This window comes from Hypomesus nipponensis, chromosome 13 (assembly GCF_054491055.1).
Source record: "Hypomesus nipponensis isolate SF chromosome 13, ASM5449105v1, whole genome shotgun sequence".
In the NCBI taxonomy this organism is placed as follows: domain Eukaryota; kingdom Metazoa; phylum Chordata; class Actinopteri; order Osmeriformes; family Osmeridae; genus Hypomesus; species Hypomesus nipponensis.
In genome coordinates this window covers 18,115,116-18,132,392 of record NC_140373.1, presented here as the reverse complement: position 1 = coordinate 18,132,392, position 17,277 = coordinate 18,115,116, and the positions used below count along the sequence as shown (strand labels likewise).

Below are 17,277 nucleotides of genomic sequence, written 5' to 3'. Positions count from 1 at the left end.
TGTCAATCACCCTGGGATCTGTGACGGTGACCCCTTCATCCCCTGCCAGGAACCTTGGGGTTACCATGGATGACAAGCTCTCCCTCACGCCCACATTGCTGCAGTCTCCCGGTCGTGTAGATTCACCCTCTACAACATCCGGAAGATCAGGAGATACCTGTCTGAGCACTCCACTCAGCTGCTAGTCCAAGCACTGGTCCTCTCCAAGTTGGACTACTGCAACTCGCTGCTCGCTGGTCTCCCAGCATGTGCAACCCGCCCTCTTCAGAGGATTCAGAATGCAGCGTCCCGCCTGGTCTACAATCTACCCAGACGCTCCCATGTTACCCCGCTCCTCATCTCTCTCCACTGGCTACCCATCAACGCCCGTATCAGATTCAAAACCCTGGTACTGACCTTCCGAGCAGTGAACGGGACTGCAACCGACTACATCAAGTCTCTCCTGCAGCCTTACACCCCCACCCGTCACCTACGGTCTTCTTCAGACAACCGCCTGATGGTCCCACCGCTCAAGACCGCCCGGTCCCAACACAAGCTCTTCTGGCGCCCAAATGGTGGAACCAGCTCCCCATGTCCATCAGGGACACTGACTGTCTCCCCACCTTCAAGAAAAGGCTCAAGAAGCACTTGTTCCGGGAGTACAACGGCACTTAGGAATGCTTGCTTGATTGGACCTGATGTTAGTTTCCTCCAGGATCACAATGACTCTTATTGAGAGACTTGTTGCTCTTGTAGGTTAGTTATAACAAAGTTAACTCTTGAACTCTTGTACTCGCTGTGAAATATTTTACTGTTGATTGTTCTTCTACAGGCACAGTCTTGCACTTTTTGGGGTTCATGTTGTTTTAAGTTGTAACTTTTATAACTGCATGCTCTTATGGGTCTTCCCTTTGGCACTTGTTTAGTTTTTCACAATGTATGCTTCAAGTTTTGCCTGCTTGCAGTGTTTGGGACTACCTCGTTGTAATGATCAGTGACCTATTCTCTTTTGTTTTGCTAAATGCGTAAATGTAAATGTAAACATCACCAGTTAAAGTGAACTCTAAAGGTTGCACAACCACGCAGAGACAGTGAATAGCATGAAATGCTTGAGTAGTAACTAATCCTATATTATTATTTTGAAGAAAATCAAATTACTATAAGGAGAAATTGTATGGCAGGGATAACGTTTTTATCACAGTGTTACATCTTTCACCACACAAAATAAACCTGAGAAATATACACCTCACCAAATGATCACCATTACATATGCAGAGTGGACATTATGACACACAAAAGATTTCCTTTATATTTAAAATCTGAGTTCTCATTAACATGGAGCTGTTTCCTCCAGATCCCCCATTGGCCAACCATACTTGATTGTGGGCGGGGACTAGACAGAGAAGACATCTTATGGCTCCAGAGAGACTCAACCAGAGAGACTACACAGAGAGACTCACCCAGTGATAGCAGTTCAGTTCCTCTACAGAGAGAGAATCAACCAGAACAAGAAGTTACCACTGAGAAACAAGCTTCTAGAGACTGGATAGGAACCAAGACAGGACCCAGAGAGACTAGACATAGAACAAACAGCGACCAGAGTTATGGAGACACATTCCTGTGACACCTGTGGGAAGAGCCTTTCCTCATCCAGTGGCCTCAAGAAGCACATGTTGATCCACACTGGAGAGAAGCCCTACATCTGTGACCTCTGTGGTAAAACCTTTAACGGGGCTGGCAATTTCACAGTTCACCACAGGGTCCACACTGGGGAAAAGCCCCACAGCTGTGACCTCTGTGGTAAAACCTTTAAGGTGGATACAACTCTCAATGTTCACGGCAGGATCCACACTGAAGAGAAGCCTTACAGCTGTGACCTCTGTGGTCAAACCTTTGGACGGCTTGATAGTTTCAGAAATCACAGCTGGATCCATACCGGGGAGAAGCCCTACAGCTGTGACCTCTGTGGTCAAAAGTTTAACCGGCTTGACAATTTCACAGTTCACGGCAGGATCCACACTGGGGAAAGGCCCTACAGCTGTGAATGCTGTGATAAAGCCTTCTCTACCTCAGCTTCTTTTAAGAATCACAGTAGGATCCACACAGGAGAGAAGCCCTATAGCTGCCCACACTGTGACTACTCAAGTAAAACAAATAGCAATCTGAAGAGTCACCTGCATATCCACAATAGAAAAAACCCAAGCAGTGATGTGTGGGGCCAAGCTTTCCCAGCAGTCACCACCTGAGAGAACTTCTGTATGACCCACAACTGGAAGAACTACTGGCCTACACCTACTGGACAGCAAATGCTCTACACCAGATCTACAGTCCAACATGTCAGCACACACACAGGAAATGATACTCCTGTAACAATGGAGGGGAAGCTGTGTCAGAAAGGGTAGAAACCTGGTCAACTTTGTCTGACACCTTTCTGTTCTGAAGCAATTGAATTAAAGCTCATGGCATTTTCTTTTTTTGTAGTTTAAATGATCCGGTATTGTAAATATAGGAGGTGTTGAGGGGCGTGTGGGTTGTTCCAAACACATCATGAAAATGTATTAGCATTTCCTGTGATAGTAGACTTGGTGGTTCTGATGTAGGGGGTTACTGTGTCTCTCACCAAGAGATCATTTGCTATGTTTTTTCAGACCATACCGAATATATCTTCCGAGTCTACGATCACGCCGGCGTGATCAGAGCGCTGGTCAGCTTTCGGACCACGAAGCATGTAAACAAAGACACTCAGAGGGCTGCCGTCGATTTCATGCGATAGTGCAGACCTGAAGCTACATTTCAGTGTTTGAGTTGTGTAAATAGGCCAAGTAAAACTTAACTTACGATTTTTTCAATTCCATGAAAAAAATGCGTTAAAAAAGCGCTCTTTTATGCGCGCGTTGCGTTTATTTGAATATTTTCATCGTTTTTTGTCCAAAAATGAAACGGAGAAAAACGGGTGATTCTGCTCACTCATAGCTATAGCGTGCACGAGAAAGCGAGAGGACAAAGAGACGTCTAAGAAAAAACGGATTAGTTACTATTACTAGACTATTTTGAGTAGTTTTGGGGAGATTTTGAGAAGTTTAGGAGTACATTTGGACTTACTTGGGGGGAAATGAGGCGGACAGGATATCCAACATGCCGTTGATTTAGTATTTCCGCATGAGAGCAAAAAAAAAATGTTTGGCCTACCAAGACTCTGTTGTTGACACCGAGAGGTGAGAAAAACATTTATTGCTTTCGTTTATTTTATTATCTTATTTTATTCTACTTCACTGTAGTACAAATTCCTTAGAACATCTTGATTTTTGAATCTTTTACATGTTTTATTTATGGAAGCAAATCGTGACCAAAATTCAAATGAAAATGCATTTCCAGAAATGCTTTTTCATTTTAAGAATGTGGCTGCATTATTTGACTCATAAATAAAATTAGTAATCAATCATCCTATTTGCTTTTTAATTTTCTTCTTTTAGACTGCTCATTCTTTCACTTAATTAAAATGAAAACGAAAAATACATTTGAAATTTAATTTTCAAAATATGCCCCAGCAAATAGATACCAAAATTCTATTTGAAATGTAAAATTCGAAAATGAAAATGCATTTCCAGAAATGCGTTTTCATTTTAAGAACGTGGCTGCAAAATCGTGACCACAATTCAAATTCAAATGCATTTCCAGAAATGCTTTTTCATTTTCAAGAACATGGCTGCAAAATCGTGACCACAATTCAAATTCAAATGCATTTCCAGAAATGTATTTTCGTTTTCGTGTTCTGCCCGCAAAGAACTGCCCATAATTCGAAAACGAAAATGCATTCTGAGCGGCGCAGCAGAGTGACGTCAGTAGCCTCTCTTCTTCAGCTCCCTGCTGACCGAGCTACCCATCTTGTTCGGTAGGGGGCGGTGTGCACATACGCATTGCATTACATGACAACATTTGCCGGGAAATTGACTGAATTGCCGGGTCTTTGGAGGACACATCACAGATTATGGCGCTCCCTCTAATTGTGCTGATACTTGTAAGGTATTTTCTTGTGTGCTTTTATTGTGACAGGGGTGTGTGGTTCTGACGTTGGAAGAAAGTGAGTGGAGTGAAATGCTATGTGTGGGGGAGATACAGTAAAGATGTACAAAGTGTATGGAGCTAAAGCTGACAAAGGTATCTGAATTTGAATATGAAAGTTAAGAAATATTTGTATGTCGAATTTCATAAAACTGAAATAATTTGCTGTTTAATATATAATATCTGAATTATTTGTATGCCGAATTTAATTAAACGGAATTATTTGATCCAAAAATACACATTTCAAAAATTCAGATTCTTGAAATTCAGATTCTTGAAATTCAAATTCTTGAAATTCAGATTCTTGAAATTCACATTGCTGAAATTCAGATTCAGATTGCGGAAATTCAGATTTTGTCTGAAATAGGCCAAAGGTGAAACAGCTTGCTTTCACAAGGAAAAGCAGACGATTTCAGAACGACCTAACTTTACCTCAGAACACAAGCTCAGTTGCTCATTGGAGGAACAGTATTGAGCAAGTGCTTATGAAACTTGTAAACACTTGTGTCTTCTCCTTTGCCAAAATCGGCAGTTACTGTTACCAAGTGAGTCGAGACAGACTCGGAGGGCGGCGGAGACCGATGGAAGACGTGGAACAACTGGCAAAGCCATAGCCTATATATTTATGTTTCGTTGTTTTCTTTTCTGTGTTGGAGTTCTTTTAAGAGCTTGATGCCATCAACATCCAGCCTGATATAAAATCATGAACTTCAATTGTGTCTCTTAATACCCACACAGAAAATCCTGGTTGAATCAAGTACTGTATTGCTAATAGCCAATTTTGGATGGTCAAGCATATTTTTCATTGTCTCCTTATTCCTATCAAAGTCAATGTTCAGCCTATAGGCTATGTTCATTTGCTAAGTGACATTTCATATCGGTTATGGTTAGTGAAATATTTGCTTTCTGAGAGATCGGACATAGCCTATTTAACAGCATATAAGGAGTTATCTATCAGAATATATCTGTAGTGCGGCCGGGTGTGATTTGATTAATCGTCCACACGTAATCTGGAAGTCAGTTTCGATCAAATACTAACTATCTCCATACTACATTTTGCCGACATATCTTATACACATCGGGCCGACGTCGGCAAGAAGTATGTGTGCTATCCCAGATGATCTGGGTCTTCCTCAAGCAACTAGCAACTCAGTTTGTTCTACTCGGTCACGGGCATCAGACTCAGATATATTATTAGTTTCTACCAGCTCAGCTAATTCTATCAGTGTATGCATAATTTGAGGGAGCGCCATGATCTGTGATGCGTCCTCTAAATACCCGGCAATTCAGTCAATTTCTAGGCAAATTTGGTCATGTAATGCAATGCGTATGTGCACACCGCCCCCTACCGAACAAGATGGGTAGCTCGGTCAGCAGGTAGCTGAAAAAGAGAGGCTACTGACGTCACTCTGCTGCGCCGCTCAGAATGCATTTTCGTTTTCGAATTATGGGCAGTTCTTTGCGGGCAGAACACGAAAACGAAAATGCACTTCTGGAAATGCATTTGAATTTGAATTGTGGTCACGATTTTGCAGCCATGTTCTTGAAAATGAAAAAGCATTTCTGGAAATGCATTTGAATTTGAATTGTGGTCACGATTTTGCAGCCACGTTCTTAAAATGAAAACGCATTTCTGGAAATGCATTTTCATTTTCCAATTTTACATTTCAAATACAATTTTGGTATCGATTTGCTGGGGCATATTTTGAAAATTAAATTTCAAATGTATTTTTCGTTTTCATTTTAATTAAGTGAAAGAATGAGCAGTCTTAAAGAAGAAAATTAAAAAGCAAATAGGATGATTGATTACTAATTTTATTTATGAGTCAAATAATGCAGCCACATTCTTAAAATGAAAAAGCATTTCTGGAAATGCATTTTCATTTGAATTTTGGTCACGATTTGCTTCCATATTTATTGACATACAGAGAATAAAGAGAAAAAAAAGAATTGCAACGGAGAATTACCACGGTAGTCAAAGAGAAAGTTATAAATGAGCCAAGTCTGACATCTAGTGGAGAACATTTTTTTATTATTTTTTTTGAACAATTTATGAATTATAATTTTGGACAGTTATTGTTGGCACAATAACAGTGTATATGGATAGACCAGGGGCCTGTACTACGAATCAAGATTTGGCGTTAGCGAGGTAACTTCAGGTTCATCCCAGGGTTTTCTGTACTACGACGGTGGATTACTTACCGGGGTAGATCGCCATGGTAACATATGCTGAACGGCTAACCTGGTCGGTAGCAGGATAAATTGGAGATCAGAGATCAGAGATCAACCGGTATGAAAACCCCGCCCATTAACTAATTCTTGACGATAATGTCGTCACCGTTCATAGTAGATCCTGTGCAGCTTGGTGCGCTGATACTGTAGTGAGAGGTGCGTTCAGAAGAGCCAGAACATTTTGAGACCGACAAAATCCTTTTGCATTCCCTCATGAGTATCTTTCTGAAAGATATAGATTCTTAGCAGAGGGAATTACGTATATTGCCAGCTTCTTGAGCCGTATGTTGCCAATGCGACGCATTGAAGCTGTGCACTCAGTCCCACAGACTGAATGCATAGCGTTTCGTTATTTCGCTATGGGTAGCTAGTTTTATAGTGTGGGTGATGCGGAGAACCTGAGCAAGAACACGGTCTGCCGCGCAATTTTGAACAGATTTTATGATGAAAAATATATATCCAAAGTGCCCTTTGTAAAAACTTTGGACTCCTAATATGTTGACAAAATGAAAGGAGTTTTTTCACTCAATGTTCTGATTTCTGTTCTGGAAATGTATGCAAAGAATATCATATTTTACAACGTCATCATTTGCTCATTTAAACATAGGCCTACATTTTCAGGGAACTAGTAATGAAAACATTATTTGACCTACTATTAGTTATCAACTTGGGAAGTTTCATGTTGATATGTTATCCCTATTCACTGTGTCTCCCCTTAACCTTTTTGTCCTTGGGTTGCTTTGACCCATTTTCTAATCATTTCCATATCAGAAATTGGGGTTTCTTTCAACCAAAACCTTTCAAACCAAAAAGAACAATGGGTATCTGTACAAAGCTCTTCACAAGTGATACATAAATGATCATTTCACTACTTTCATTGATTTTTGATGTTTCATTCACTTTTATAGCATTTTTCAAAAATAATAAATAGGACATTGAAAGAGAGAAGTGGTGAAAACCCCCACAAAAGATTCAAAAGGCACAACAAAAAAGACACAAAAAGGTATAAAAAGATCAAAACGTAGACAAAAGTTTAACAAATACATCCTCATGTGTTCTCCCTCCCCTAGGAACGGGTAAAATATGTCAGTGTAACTAAGTTTAGTGTCGTTCATTCAGTCATGTACGATCTCTTCTCATATTCCAGTTTTTCTGTCTCCAGCCTTGTTTTTTTAATTAAAAACCTTATAATCGAGCTCCAGGGTTCTTTTATACAGGGCCCTCACACTGTCTGCTCCAACCTGAAACAAATGAAGAACATTGTCCCTTTGCAAGGCACACTTGGAGAAAGTTGAAGGTGTCCATTTGAATACTGTGGTTTTTTGCTTATACCTTGTGTCTTTGTCTTGGCCTTGAAGTGGAGGCCCTAGGCTCAGGGGGAGGAAGAAGTTCCTCTTCCTGCTGAGTTCAACACCATAGAAATGTAATCAATTGAGTCATATTTGAAATGAGCACTTTAAGGACTTGTGTCTTATGTTGAGACCACCACAATTAGTAAGTCCTTACACACTTCAGTCACACGTTCACACACTCTCACCATCTGTGTTGCAAGTGGTAAATCAAACTCAAAGGTGTACCCCCAAAATGAGCAGGCAGACACAGTTTCCTGATAATCTAGGACCTCCACTTGAGAAAGTAAATGGTATATTTCATCCATATTCAGCAACCACATATGGCATACATACTGGCGTATGACTATTAGTTTCACTGTTACCTCTGTATGGCACAGTGAGACGACAGTGGGTAGTGGCAGCAACACCACTGTATTTCCTGTCACTGCAGAGAACAGTAATACATTTCACTCCTACAATATTCATAAATAATTGTTGAATGAACATGGTCACATAGATTACTTGAAACATACATATGCCTGGGCTTCCAACCTGCTGCCACCAGTTGCCTAATTTTTCTTCCTGTTGGCTGCAGGCAATTTCATTGTTCTATAGGCCTTTTGTAGCTATACAATATCCTACAAAAGGGACTAATTCAGGGAATTCAGCCTTGTACTTGTTGGCCTTAAAATATGTGCAAGTATTGCCTACTACTACTTACCGTTTTGAATTATGGTTTTATATTTATTTAGCATTTGCTCCCACGATCGTTTGCCACTGCAGGGTTGCAACTAAAATAATACAGCAACAAAAGTTTAACGTTGTGGAATGCACCCGTGTATTTATGGTCACATCTTCAATAAGTCATGTAGCTTACGCATTTACAGCGTATGCTATTTTTTTCCAGCTTGGCAACAGCGACTGTTGAAATTTGCCTGTATTATGTCTGTATTCCTGATATGCTTGTATTACAATATTTCACGCAGGAGGAGTAGACAAAGTTTGTAAGATTTCCCACACAGAGCTTGTGTTTGTGTCTGTTTGGGTCCAGTATGTTGAAAAGTATGCCAAAGTGAAAACCCTAATTTAACAGGTCATGTAGGTGAGATTGTGCGGAAAAAAATGATACCAAACATTGGTATGATAAACATTCAAACAGTGATGTCATTGTCAAGGCGTGAGGTGGGGTAGGACCCAAATGCAAGGGAGTTGCGAGGCATTGCGTTGAACATAGGGTTTATTATCAAAAACGGGAGAATAGCTAGGGTACTCACAGTGACAATGGGTAGTAGGACAAGACAAAGACTGGACACAAATCAGGGACCTAAATACACGAACCAAACGACACAGGTGGACACAATGAAGCTAACGAGAACGAGACAGCTGAAGACAATGACAGGCAAACACTAGGGCAGGGCAAAACCAAAAACAACAGGGGGGCACGGCTGTGGCAGTGACAGTCATGATCAGCGTCTACATGGCGGCTTCCCTGTCTTCCTCCTCTCACAGCGTGTTTCTCTGCAGCTGCTGGCTCCTTGTTGTCTCTTGTTGTCTCTTGTTCTCCTGTACGGAGTCTTCACCTATGTTGGTGTCCTATCCCCCCCACCCCACTCCCATAGCTCCAGCGGGCAGAGACTCACTCACATCTCCCTTTGACCGCTTGCCCTGTCGGTCAGTGTTCATTAGTTAGGTTTACAGGGCATAAGTTTACAGTCATCAAAAAGACGATAACATTTAATAAAAAATAATAATACACATCTACACAGAGGAAAAATAACAGTAACTGCAGACCAAGTTATAAATCACTGCAAACCAAGTAAACACAGTGGAAACAGAATGTCCAGCCTGTGACATATACCGTACAGACATTTAGAACTTAAATGTGTCATACACAAGGTGGCAGCAATAGGAGAGGTTGAGGCCAGCAGAGAGCAGCACAGTTCTACTGAGGAAGTTCTAGAAGGAGCAAAAGTTCTCATGAGACCAGTGATTCAGGGAGGCAAACTCAGGTAGAACAGAATCACTGCTGTCAGTCACTGTATCATGTTATCAAGATCAGAGATGTGGTTGGTTAATCAATGTGCATTTGTGTCCGCTATCCCTCCATTCCTCCAACACCTCTCCTTTCTACCCTATCCCTCCATTCCTCCAACACCTCTCCTTTCTACCCTATCCCTCCATTTCTCTAACACCTCCTCACCTCCCCTATCCCCTCATTAACATAACATCTCCTCTGTCCACCCTCATCCCTCCATTTAATCTCATCATAATGGCAGAATCTCTGTCTGAGTGACTGTGGCAAGATAATTTTGAGAACCAGGCACTGAGAAATAAATATGGGCTATTTATCTAAACGTGTTTGCTGCCATTTCTGTCTGTATGACTATCAACATAAGATAACGGTTGATTCATCCTCGTGCAGGGACATGTAGAGGTTTCAGCAGGAAAAAGACAGTGGTAATACAGTAATAAATAAAAAGATAATACAATGTACAAATAAAGACACATTAGCTAAAAGCCAAATGATCAGCAGACAGGAGAGTCCTCTAATTCAATTAGTTTTTTCTCCACTATAGACTTAGTCAGTGGATATCATGAAGTGGCCATGCATGAGAAAGATAGGCATAAGACAGCATTTACCGTTTGGTTTGTTTGAGTGTGTTAGGATGCCGTTTGGTGTCTGTAACGGGCCAGCCACATTTCAGAGACTTATGCAGGCTACTATGAGTGACCACGTTTTCCAAATACTCCTGGTGTATTCGGATGACATCTTGATTTATTCTGAGACATTTGAACAGCACCTGGAACCTGGTCGGAATCTGTATTTAGGAGACTAGCAAAGACTGGCCTCAAAATAAAACTTCATAAGGGTGCTTTCCTACAGAAAACAGGGAAGTTTCTTGGTCACGAGGTGTCAGCAGAGGGTGTGGGGACAGACCCAAGTCAACTCAGATCAAACCATCAGTTCATGACAAAATGATAGCATGAGTGAGAACTGTCTCTCACGACGTGCTTCCATACAGTAGCTGGACATGTTAGACATAGAAGGCACAGAATCGTTTCCTTAAAGGGTCTCAGTGGACAGTACACTGATACAGTAGAACGTACAACAGGTGAACAAGTCATTACTCATGTAACCCAGTTAAAACTGGCCCACAGCACGGTGAATGTTGGCAGCTGATCTTGCCTACCTGTTTAAAAGGCCAAGTCATAGAAAGTGTACATGACAATCTGGGGCATCAGGGCATCGAGCGCACTGTGAATCTAATCAGAGAGAGGTGTTTTTGGGTGGGGATGGATGATGATATTGAGAGCTGGGTTAAAAACTGCCAGCGGTGTATTCTGACCAAAATGCCCCAGCCCAAGATCCAGACTCCAGTTAAGGCATTTCTAGCTTCCCGACCTCTTGAGGTTGTTGCTGTGGATTTGACAGTGTTAGAGAAAGCTTCAGACGGACGTGAGAATGTCCAAGTGATCACGGATGTGTTTACAAACCCTTTCCCCTGGTCCGTAATACTGATGAGACACCTTTGAGTCATAAAAAGCTTCCCACAAGAATGCCATATCAAAAGCCAAAGGGCTCCAAAGTGTCGTTCTACTATTAATCTGTAAATCAGATAGGAGTCCCCCGCAGCTTTGCCTCCCGGACCCCAGTGACCCCCATGGGGCAGAGGTTTTACCCTCTCCAAGCCCGCGCTACTGAGCGCTCTGCCCCCCGAGCATCCCCCCCCCCCACGGCCTCCCTGCTCCCTCCAGAGTCCCCAGCGGCCCCGAAGCAGCACGCCTTCCCCTGCTGACGACCCCCTGATCAGCCCTCCCCTCCCCGTCGATCCGGCTTCTGGGTTGCCGTCCTGGCCTGCACTCCCTTCGCATTTCTGCCCTCTAGAGATCAGTGCAGAACTACAGATTATACAATTTAGCTACTCTTCACGCTCGCAGACAATTTTTTTCTGCTGTCTTTTACTGAATCCTGGTATCAAGATCAGGGAGGGGATTGGTCAAAAGCAGAGATTTTCTGAAACTAGAAAGACATTTGAGAGCAATTTTGTATCAACAGAGGCTTCAGTATTTAGGTGTTTTGATAAAGAAACACAAAAGCATATCACCTGACAGAACATCATAGACATTTGCTTTTTTACTTTATTTAGGATTAATTATTATCATTTTTACTTTATTTAGGACTTTATTTTACTTTATTTATCCCCATAGGAGGCAAATACATGACTTTAGGTCTGCTATACAACAGCATCTCAATCACAATCACGTATCACAAGGAAGTCAGCAAATTTCAGGGCATGTTACATTTCAGCTACTGGTCTACTTTGTAAATGTACTGTATGATGACACCTTGGTCATGGATGCTGTGATCAAAATGGATGCTGTGATCAAACAGTAAATAATACTAGTTTCCACTTCAGTAAGTATACCAGCACCTCTCAAACTCCTCTCTCCTATATCTCCTCCCCCTTTCTACTCTTCACCTCTTCCCTTCTCTTGTTCACTTCCAATCTCCTGTCCCTCACTCTTCTAATCTCCATTGCTTTCCTCTCTGCAGTTTAAAACTCACTCAGGGCTGCTAATAGACCAGGGTCTGCAGTATGTCTGAGGCTGTGAAGAAGCCAACCTGAAGAGTTTCTCCTGAGCCAAGACAACACTCCTACCAGTACCTTCTGATCTCTCTTGCCTCTGACTTGTCTCTCCTCCACTAAGATGTGTGCTTCCCTGAGCTCTCTAACGTCCTGTCTGAGTCTCTCCATCTCTCTATCCTTCATGTGCATTTCTATGTGTTTCTCCTCCGTCTGTCTATCGTTCTCCTCTATTTGTCTGTTCTTCTCCTCCACCTGTCTTCTAAGCTGCATCTCTCTCTCTGACATCAAGACACTAACATGTTTCTGTAATGCAGGCAAGACAATCTTCATCAGTTTTCTCTCTGCTTCAACTCTGGCCTCTTCTTCAAACTTCACCCTCATTTTCTCCATGTCTTTCTGGTGTTTCTCTTCCAGCTCTCTCCTCTCTTCTTCCGACTTTTCTCTGACACTTTCCAAATGTTTCTCTAACTCCTCTCTTTGATGCATCTCTCTCTTTAGCTCACTCTGTAGTTCTCTTATCTTCTGGTCATCCCTCTCTTCCTCCAGCTGTTTCTCTAGATCTGTTATTTTCTCATTGAGTGTTCTGATGTCTAACTTCAACTTCTGGATCTCTCTCTCCTTTCTCTCTAGACAGTGTTGAATCTCTTCATCACCCCTCTCTTTCATTTTTCTTTCTTCTCTCTGTTTCCTCTCTTCTATCCCTTTATGAATGATTACCTCCATCTCTCTGACCTGGGCCTCTGCCTCCTGGTAGGTCTGACTGCTGTAGAAGCTCTCTCTGTTTCCTGCCACCATCTCCTCTACCTGGTGCAGCAGCTCTGGGACCTGAGTGCCATGGGCCCTGTCCTTCATGTTGAGGACGTGGTACCTGTTCCCACATTTCTCTACAAGCTGCTGGAGGTCCTGACTTCCTGTTTGGAGAAACTCCTCCATGCTCTGCTCTCTCAGACTGTCATCATGGGTGAACAGAATGACAGTGTGTCCCCAACAACCCTCTCCAAACATGTCCTCCATTCTCTCCATGGCTCCTCTCTCCTCCCCCTCAGAGGGCTCCACTGGTAGAACCAGGAGGAAGGCGTGGGGTCCCGGGGCGGACAGACGGACACACAGCCCCACATCTTGTCTCATCTCCTCCAGAGAGAGTCCAGGGCAGGACCAGTCTGGAGTGTCCACCAGCACCAGCCGTCTCCCACCCACGTCCCCCTCTCTCCTCCTACACCTCTGGGTGACTGCAGAGGGGCTGTCCTGGGCCCCAAACTCCTCTCTGCCCAGGATGGTGTTTCCTGCTGCCCTCTTCCCAGCCCCAGTCCTCCCCAGCAGCAACAGTCTCAGCTCAGACACACTGGGAGACACTGGAGGGTCTGGACTGCTGCTCTCTGCCCCCACTGCAACACAACACAGGGACATGGTCAGACCACTGCTCTAGTTGGTTTCTAGTTGGAAAGGAAAGTACATCTAGGATGATATTAACTACTCAATTAGCTGCGTTTTAAAACTGTGATTAACGTCTGAAAAATACAGACAACATGAAATAATATGAATGAAAATGTTTAATAATGAACATCGCAATCAGAATAAATCATAATAAAAGTTCCTCACAGCAGAGCAGTATACATAGCAGTATCAGGATGTTTGAGATGATAAACCTGAACTCTATAATCCCTATGACACACACAGTAGGATAGAAGATGTAAGGACAGGAGAGGATGGGTTAGATGTTCAGGTGTTTGTAGGTGTCTGGAACAGATGATGACTCACTCTCTGGAGGGTAATCCATGCTGCGTCTCCTCCTGACTCCAGGGACCACAGTAGGATAGAAGATGTAAGGACAGTAGAGGATGGGTTAGATGTTCAGGTGTTTGTAGGTGTCTGGAACAGATGATGACTCACTCTCTGGAGGGTAATCCATGCTGCGTCTCCTCCTGACTCCAGGGACCACAGTAGGATAGAAGATGTAAGGACAGTAGAGGATGGGTTAGATGTTCAGGTGTTTGTAGGTGTCTGTAACAGATGATGACTCACTCTCTGGAGGGTAATCCATGCTGCGTCTCCTCCTGACTCCAGGGACCACAGTAGAACCTTCATCCTGTGGTAGTGGAGGGTCTGTATCTGGGGTCTCTCCTCCCTCTGCAACACAACACAGGACACAGCTCAAACTACTGACGTGAGGGTCACCCTGGACATTCATACCAGATGTTCACCTCAACAGAGTCATCTGACTATGATGCTGAACCCAGAGTTAGACAGGTTCCTGTAGGTGTATGACCAGTGAATAGAGAATGGACTGGGTCAGATATCCAGCTGTTTTAACAGAGTTAAGGACTCACTGTTTGGAGGAAGCTCCATGTTGTCTCTCCTCCTGATTGGTAGTTCGGGTTCTGCTTCTGAGATCTCTCCTCTCTCTAACACACAAGATGAAACAACCATTCAGTGGGCATCATATTTAGAGTGAAATATTCAAACTAAAACTTCACATTATAACACTCACCAGTGGTTTTAACCGATAACTTATTTCTCTGTCTCTCTACCTCGGTGTTAAGGTCACATATCTGCTGTGCTGAAATAATTGAAAATAAAAACCATAAACATACCATTTCCAAATACAAAACACTTGAAATGAAATACAAGTTACGCCATCAAATCTTACCAAGTTTAATGTTTTCATTTTTGACATCTTCCACATGTCCGTCTCTCTCATTCAGCAGTTCATCTCTCTCTCCTAGTTGTTTGTACTTCTCTTGCAGTCTCTTGTCTCTCTCTTTACCTTCACTCTCTAGTCTCTCCAGTCGTTGGTCTCTCTCTTCTAATTCTCCCTCCTTCTCTCTCAGTCTGTGGTTCCTCTCCTCCACTTCAGAGTCTTTCTCCTGCAGTTGGACAGTGAGCTTCTCTACTTGGTTGTTCTTGTCCTGCAGGTCTTTTCTAAGCTCCTTCAGTTGTCTCTCCTTCTCTCTTACCTGCTGGGTCATGTCATCCAGTTGTGTCTCTTTCTCCTGAAGGTGTTGGTTCTTCTCCTTCAGTTGTGTTGTGGTTTCCTCCAGTCTGCTCTCTGTGTCCTCTAGTTGTTTATTCCTCTCCTCCAGGAGTGAATCCTTCTCTTCTATCCTCTTTTCACTCTCCCTCAGTGTCTTGTTCACCTCCTCCAGGTGTCGGTCCTTTTCCTCCAGCTTCTGGTTCCTGTCCTCTAGAAGTTCATCTCTCTCTCTTAGTTGTTTGTTTTTCTCTCCCAGTTCCTCCTGCCTCCTCATTAGTTCATCATCTTTCTCCTTCAGCTGCTTGTTTTTGTAATTACACACTTTATCTCTCTCCTTCAGGACTTCATCTCTCGCTTCTAGTTGTTTGTCCTTCTTCTCCAGTTCAGAGTATTTCTCATTCAGTTGTGTTGTTGTTTCCTCCAGTTTGCTCTCTGTGTCCTCTAGTTGTTTATTCCTCTCCTCTAGGTGTCGGCCGTTTTCCTCCAACTTCTTTATTAATCCGAGAATTTTCTCTGGACGTTTGTAGTCCAGCTTTATTTCTGGGGGTTATATAAAAATATGATTTATGGTTTGAAATCAATCAATTAAACAGCTGGTGATTTGCAGATATTTATTTTGATATCAGTACGTTGTAGGGTTGTCACAAAAACCAGTGCCCCGGTACCAAGTTGGTACTCAAACAAAAACTGGTACGATACCAGAATTTCAGAACTACCAGGTAGCTGGGTCGGACGCTGACAAGCACAGTGTTGTGACTCACCAGAAGTCGTTAAAAGTTGCTAGATTTGTTGCTAGATTCGATTTTTGTCACCAGAGAAACGAAAAGTTGCTCAATCTAGCGACAATGGCCCTGGTTCCCCGGACCTTCCCCATACCTCGATCCAGCCCCTGGCTCGCTCTCCGGACCTGCCCCGACCCTTGGCCCTGCCTCCCGGTCAGCCTCAGGGTCGCCCCCGGACCTTCCCCGACCCCCTACCATGCCTTGTGTCCCGGGTGGGACGTCCGGTGACGTGAGACGGGGGTACTGTCACAACAACAGCCGTGCCACCTTGTTTTGTTTGGGTTTGCCCTGTTCTAGTGTGTCCCTGCGTCCCTGTGTCATTGTCTTCACCTGTCTTGTTGATGGCTGTGGTGTTTTGTTCTCTTTAGTGTTATCGTGTCCACCTGTGTCTTGTTTGGTTCTATGTATTTAGGTTTCTGTTTTGTGTCCAGTTTTTGTCTTGTCCTTGCCTCTGTTACTTTGAGTATCCTGCCTGTTTCCCAGTTCAATAATAAAACCTCTGTTTAAACACTTTGCCTCCCTGCCTGTCTCTCCTGCGTTTGGGTCCTACCCCTGCACTCAACTGTAACATCTACCTGCTACCTGCCTGAAGTAAACATAAAGCACACATATTCTCTTCATAGGACCTCATTGCAGTAATGAAACTGGGACCCACTTCCTCTCCATCCTATCAAGTACATCAGTGAGTCACTTTCACATTTCTTTGAAACACACTGCAAAAACTAAGCACGACAGTTAAGCAAATCTTGTTTTTTTTGACAGATTCAAAGTACTCCTAGTACAGTAATAAATATACTGTACATGTATATTCAACCAAACTGAAGGTTTTATTCCTTTCTCCTTGTTCACTACACTGTTTTGTATATGTCTTTTAAACAGTGTTTTATACTCACCAAGCAAACAAGCAGATTCCTCTCTTCTCCTCTTGTTCTCTGGGCTCTCCCTTTGTAAATACTCAGCTGAAACAATGATGGAGAACTGACATGTTAGATATATTACACTGCAGTAATACATTCTCTGTCAAGCAACCTGGAACATACACAGTTCAACTTGTAATACCATCAGCACAGCAAATTGTGTTGAAATACTTTTAATAAATTATAATTGTAGAAATTATATATTATTTCATGTTCCATTTCTAAACCAAATACAGCATTTATTGAATGAATATTCTGAAGTTTTAAGCAGTTTTGTCTATCTAATCTAAATCTAAATCCTCCCTATTGGTCTGGTTTCTCTTAGAAAAGGTCCAGTGACTCAGACTCACCTTTAACCTCTCCCTTTCCCTCTGTCCATATCAGGGCCTCAGCCTCTGCCTTACTGATAGACAC

General features: G+C 42.8%; 1 protein-coding gene across 1 annotated transcript; it reads right to left on the bottom strand.

Moving 5' to 3' along the window:
- Positions 1-11,821: 11,821 nt before the first annotated feature.
- On the bottom strand, positions 11,822-16,960 carry LOC146260516 (uncharacterized). The gene is made up of 6 exons (XM_084670353.1): positions 16,840-16,960; positions 14,841-15,704; positions 14,682-14,750; positions 14,521-14,595; positions 14,216-14,320; positions 11,822-13,578 (listed from the first exon to the last, which is right to left on the bottom strand). Exons 1-6 carry the CDS (start codon positions 16,958-16,960, stop codon positions 12,161-12,163), a joined length of 2,652 nt encoding a protein of 883 aa, XP_084526479.1. The 3' UTR covers positions 11,822-12,160.
- Positions 16,961-17,277: the final 317 nt, after the last annotated feature.

What these genes read in the sequence shown, in the direction of transcription:
- LOC146260516 (XM_084670353.1), bottom strand. Translation starts at nt 16,960, where the DNA reads ATGTATTACTGCAGTGTAATATATCTAACATGTCAGTTCTCCATCATT. An exon ending in GTTATCGGTTAAAACCACTG is followed by an intron (nt 14,596 to 14,681) that starts GTGAGTGTTATA and finishes CTTGTGTGTTAG; the next exon opens with AGAGAGGAGAGATCTCAGAA. An exon ending in CATGGAGCTTCCTCCAAACA is followed by an intron (nt 14,321 to 14,520) that starts GTGAGTCCTTAA and finishes GTTGTGTTGCAG; the next exon opens with AGGGAGGAGAGACCCCAGAT.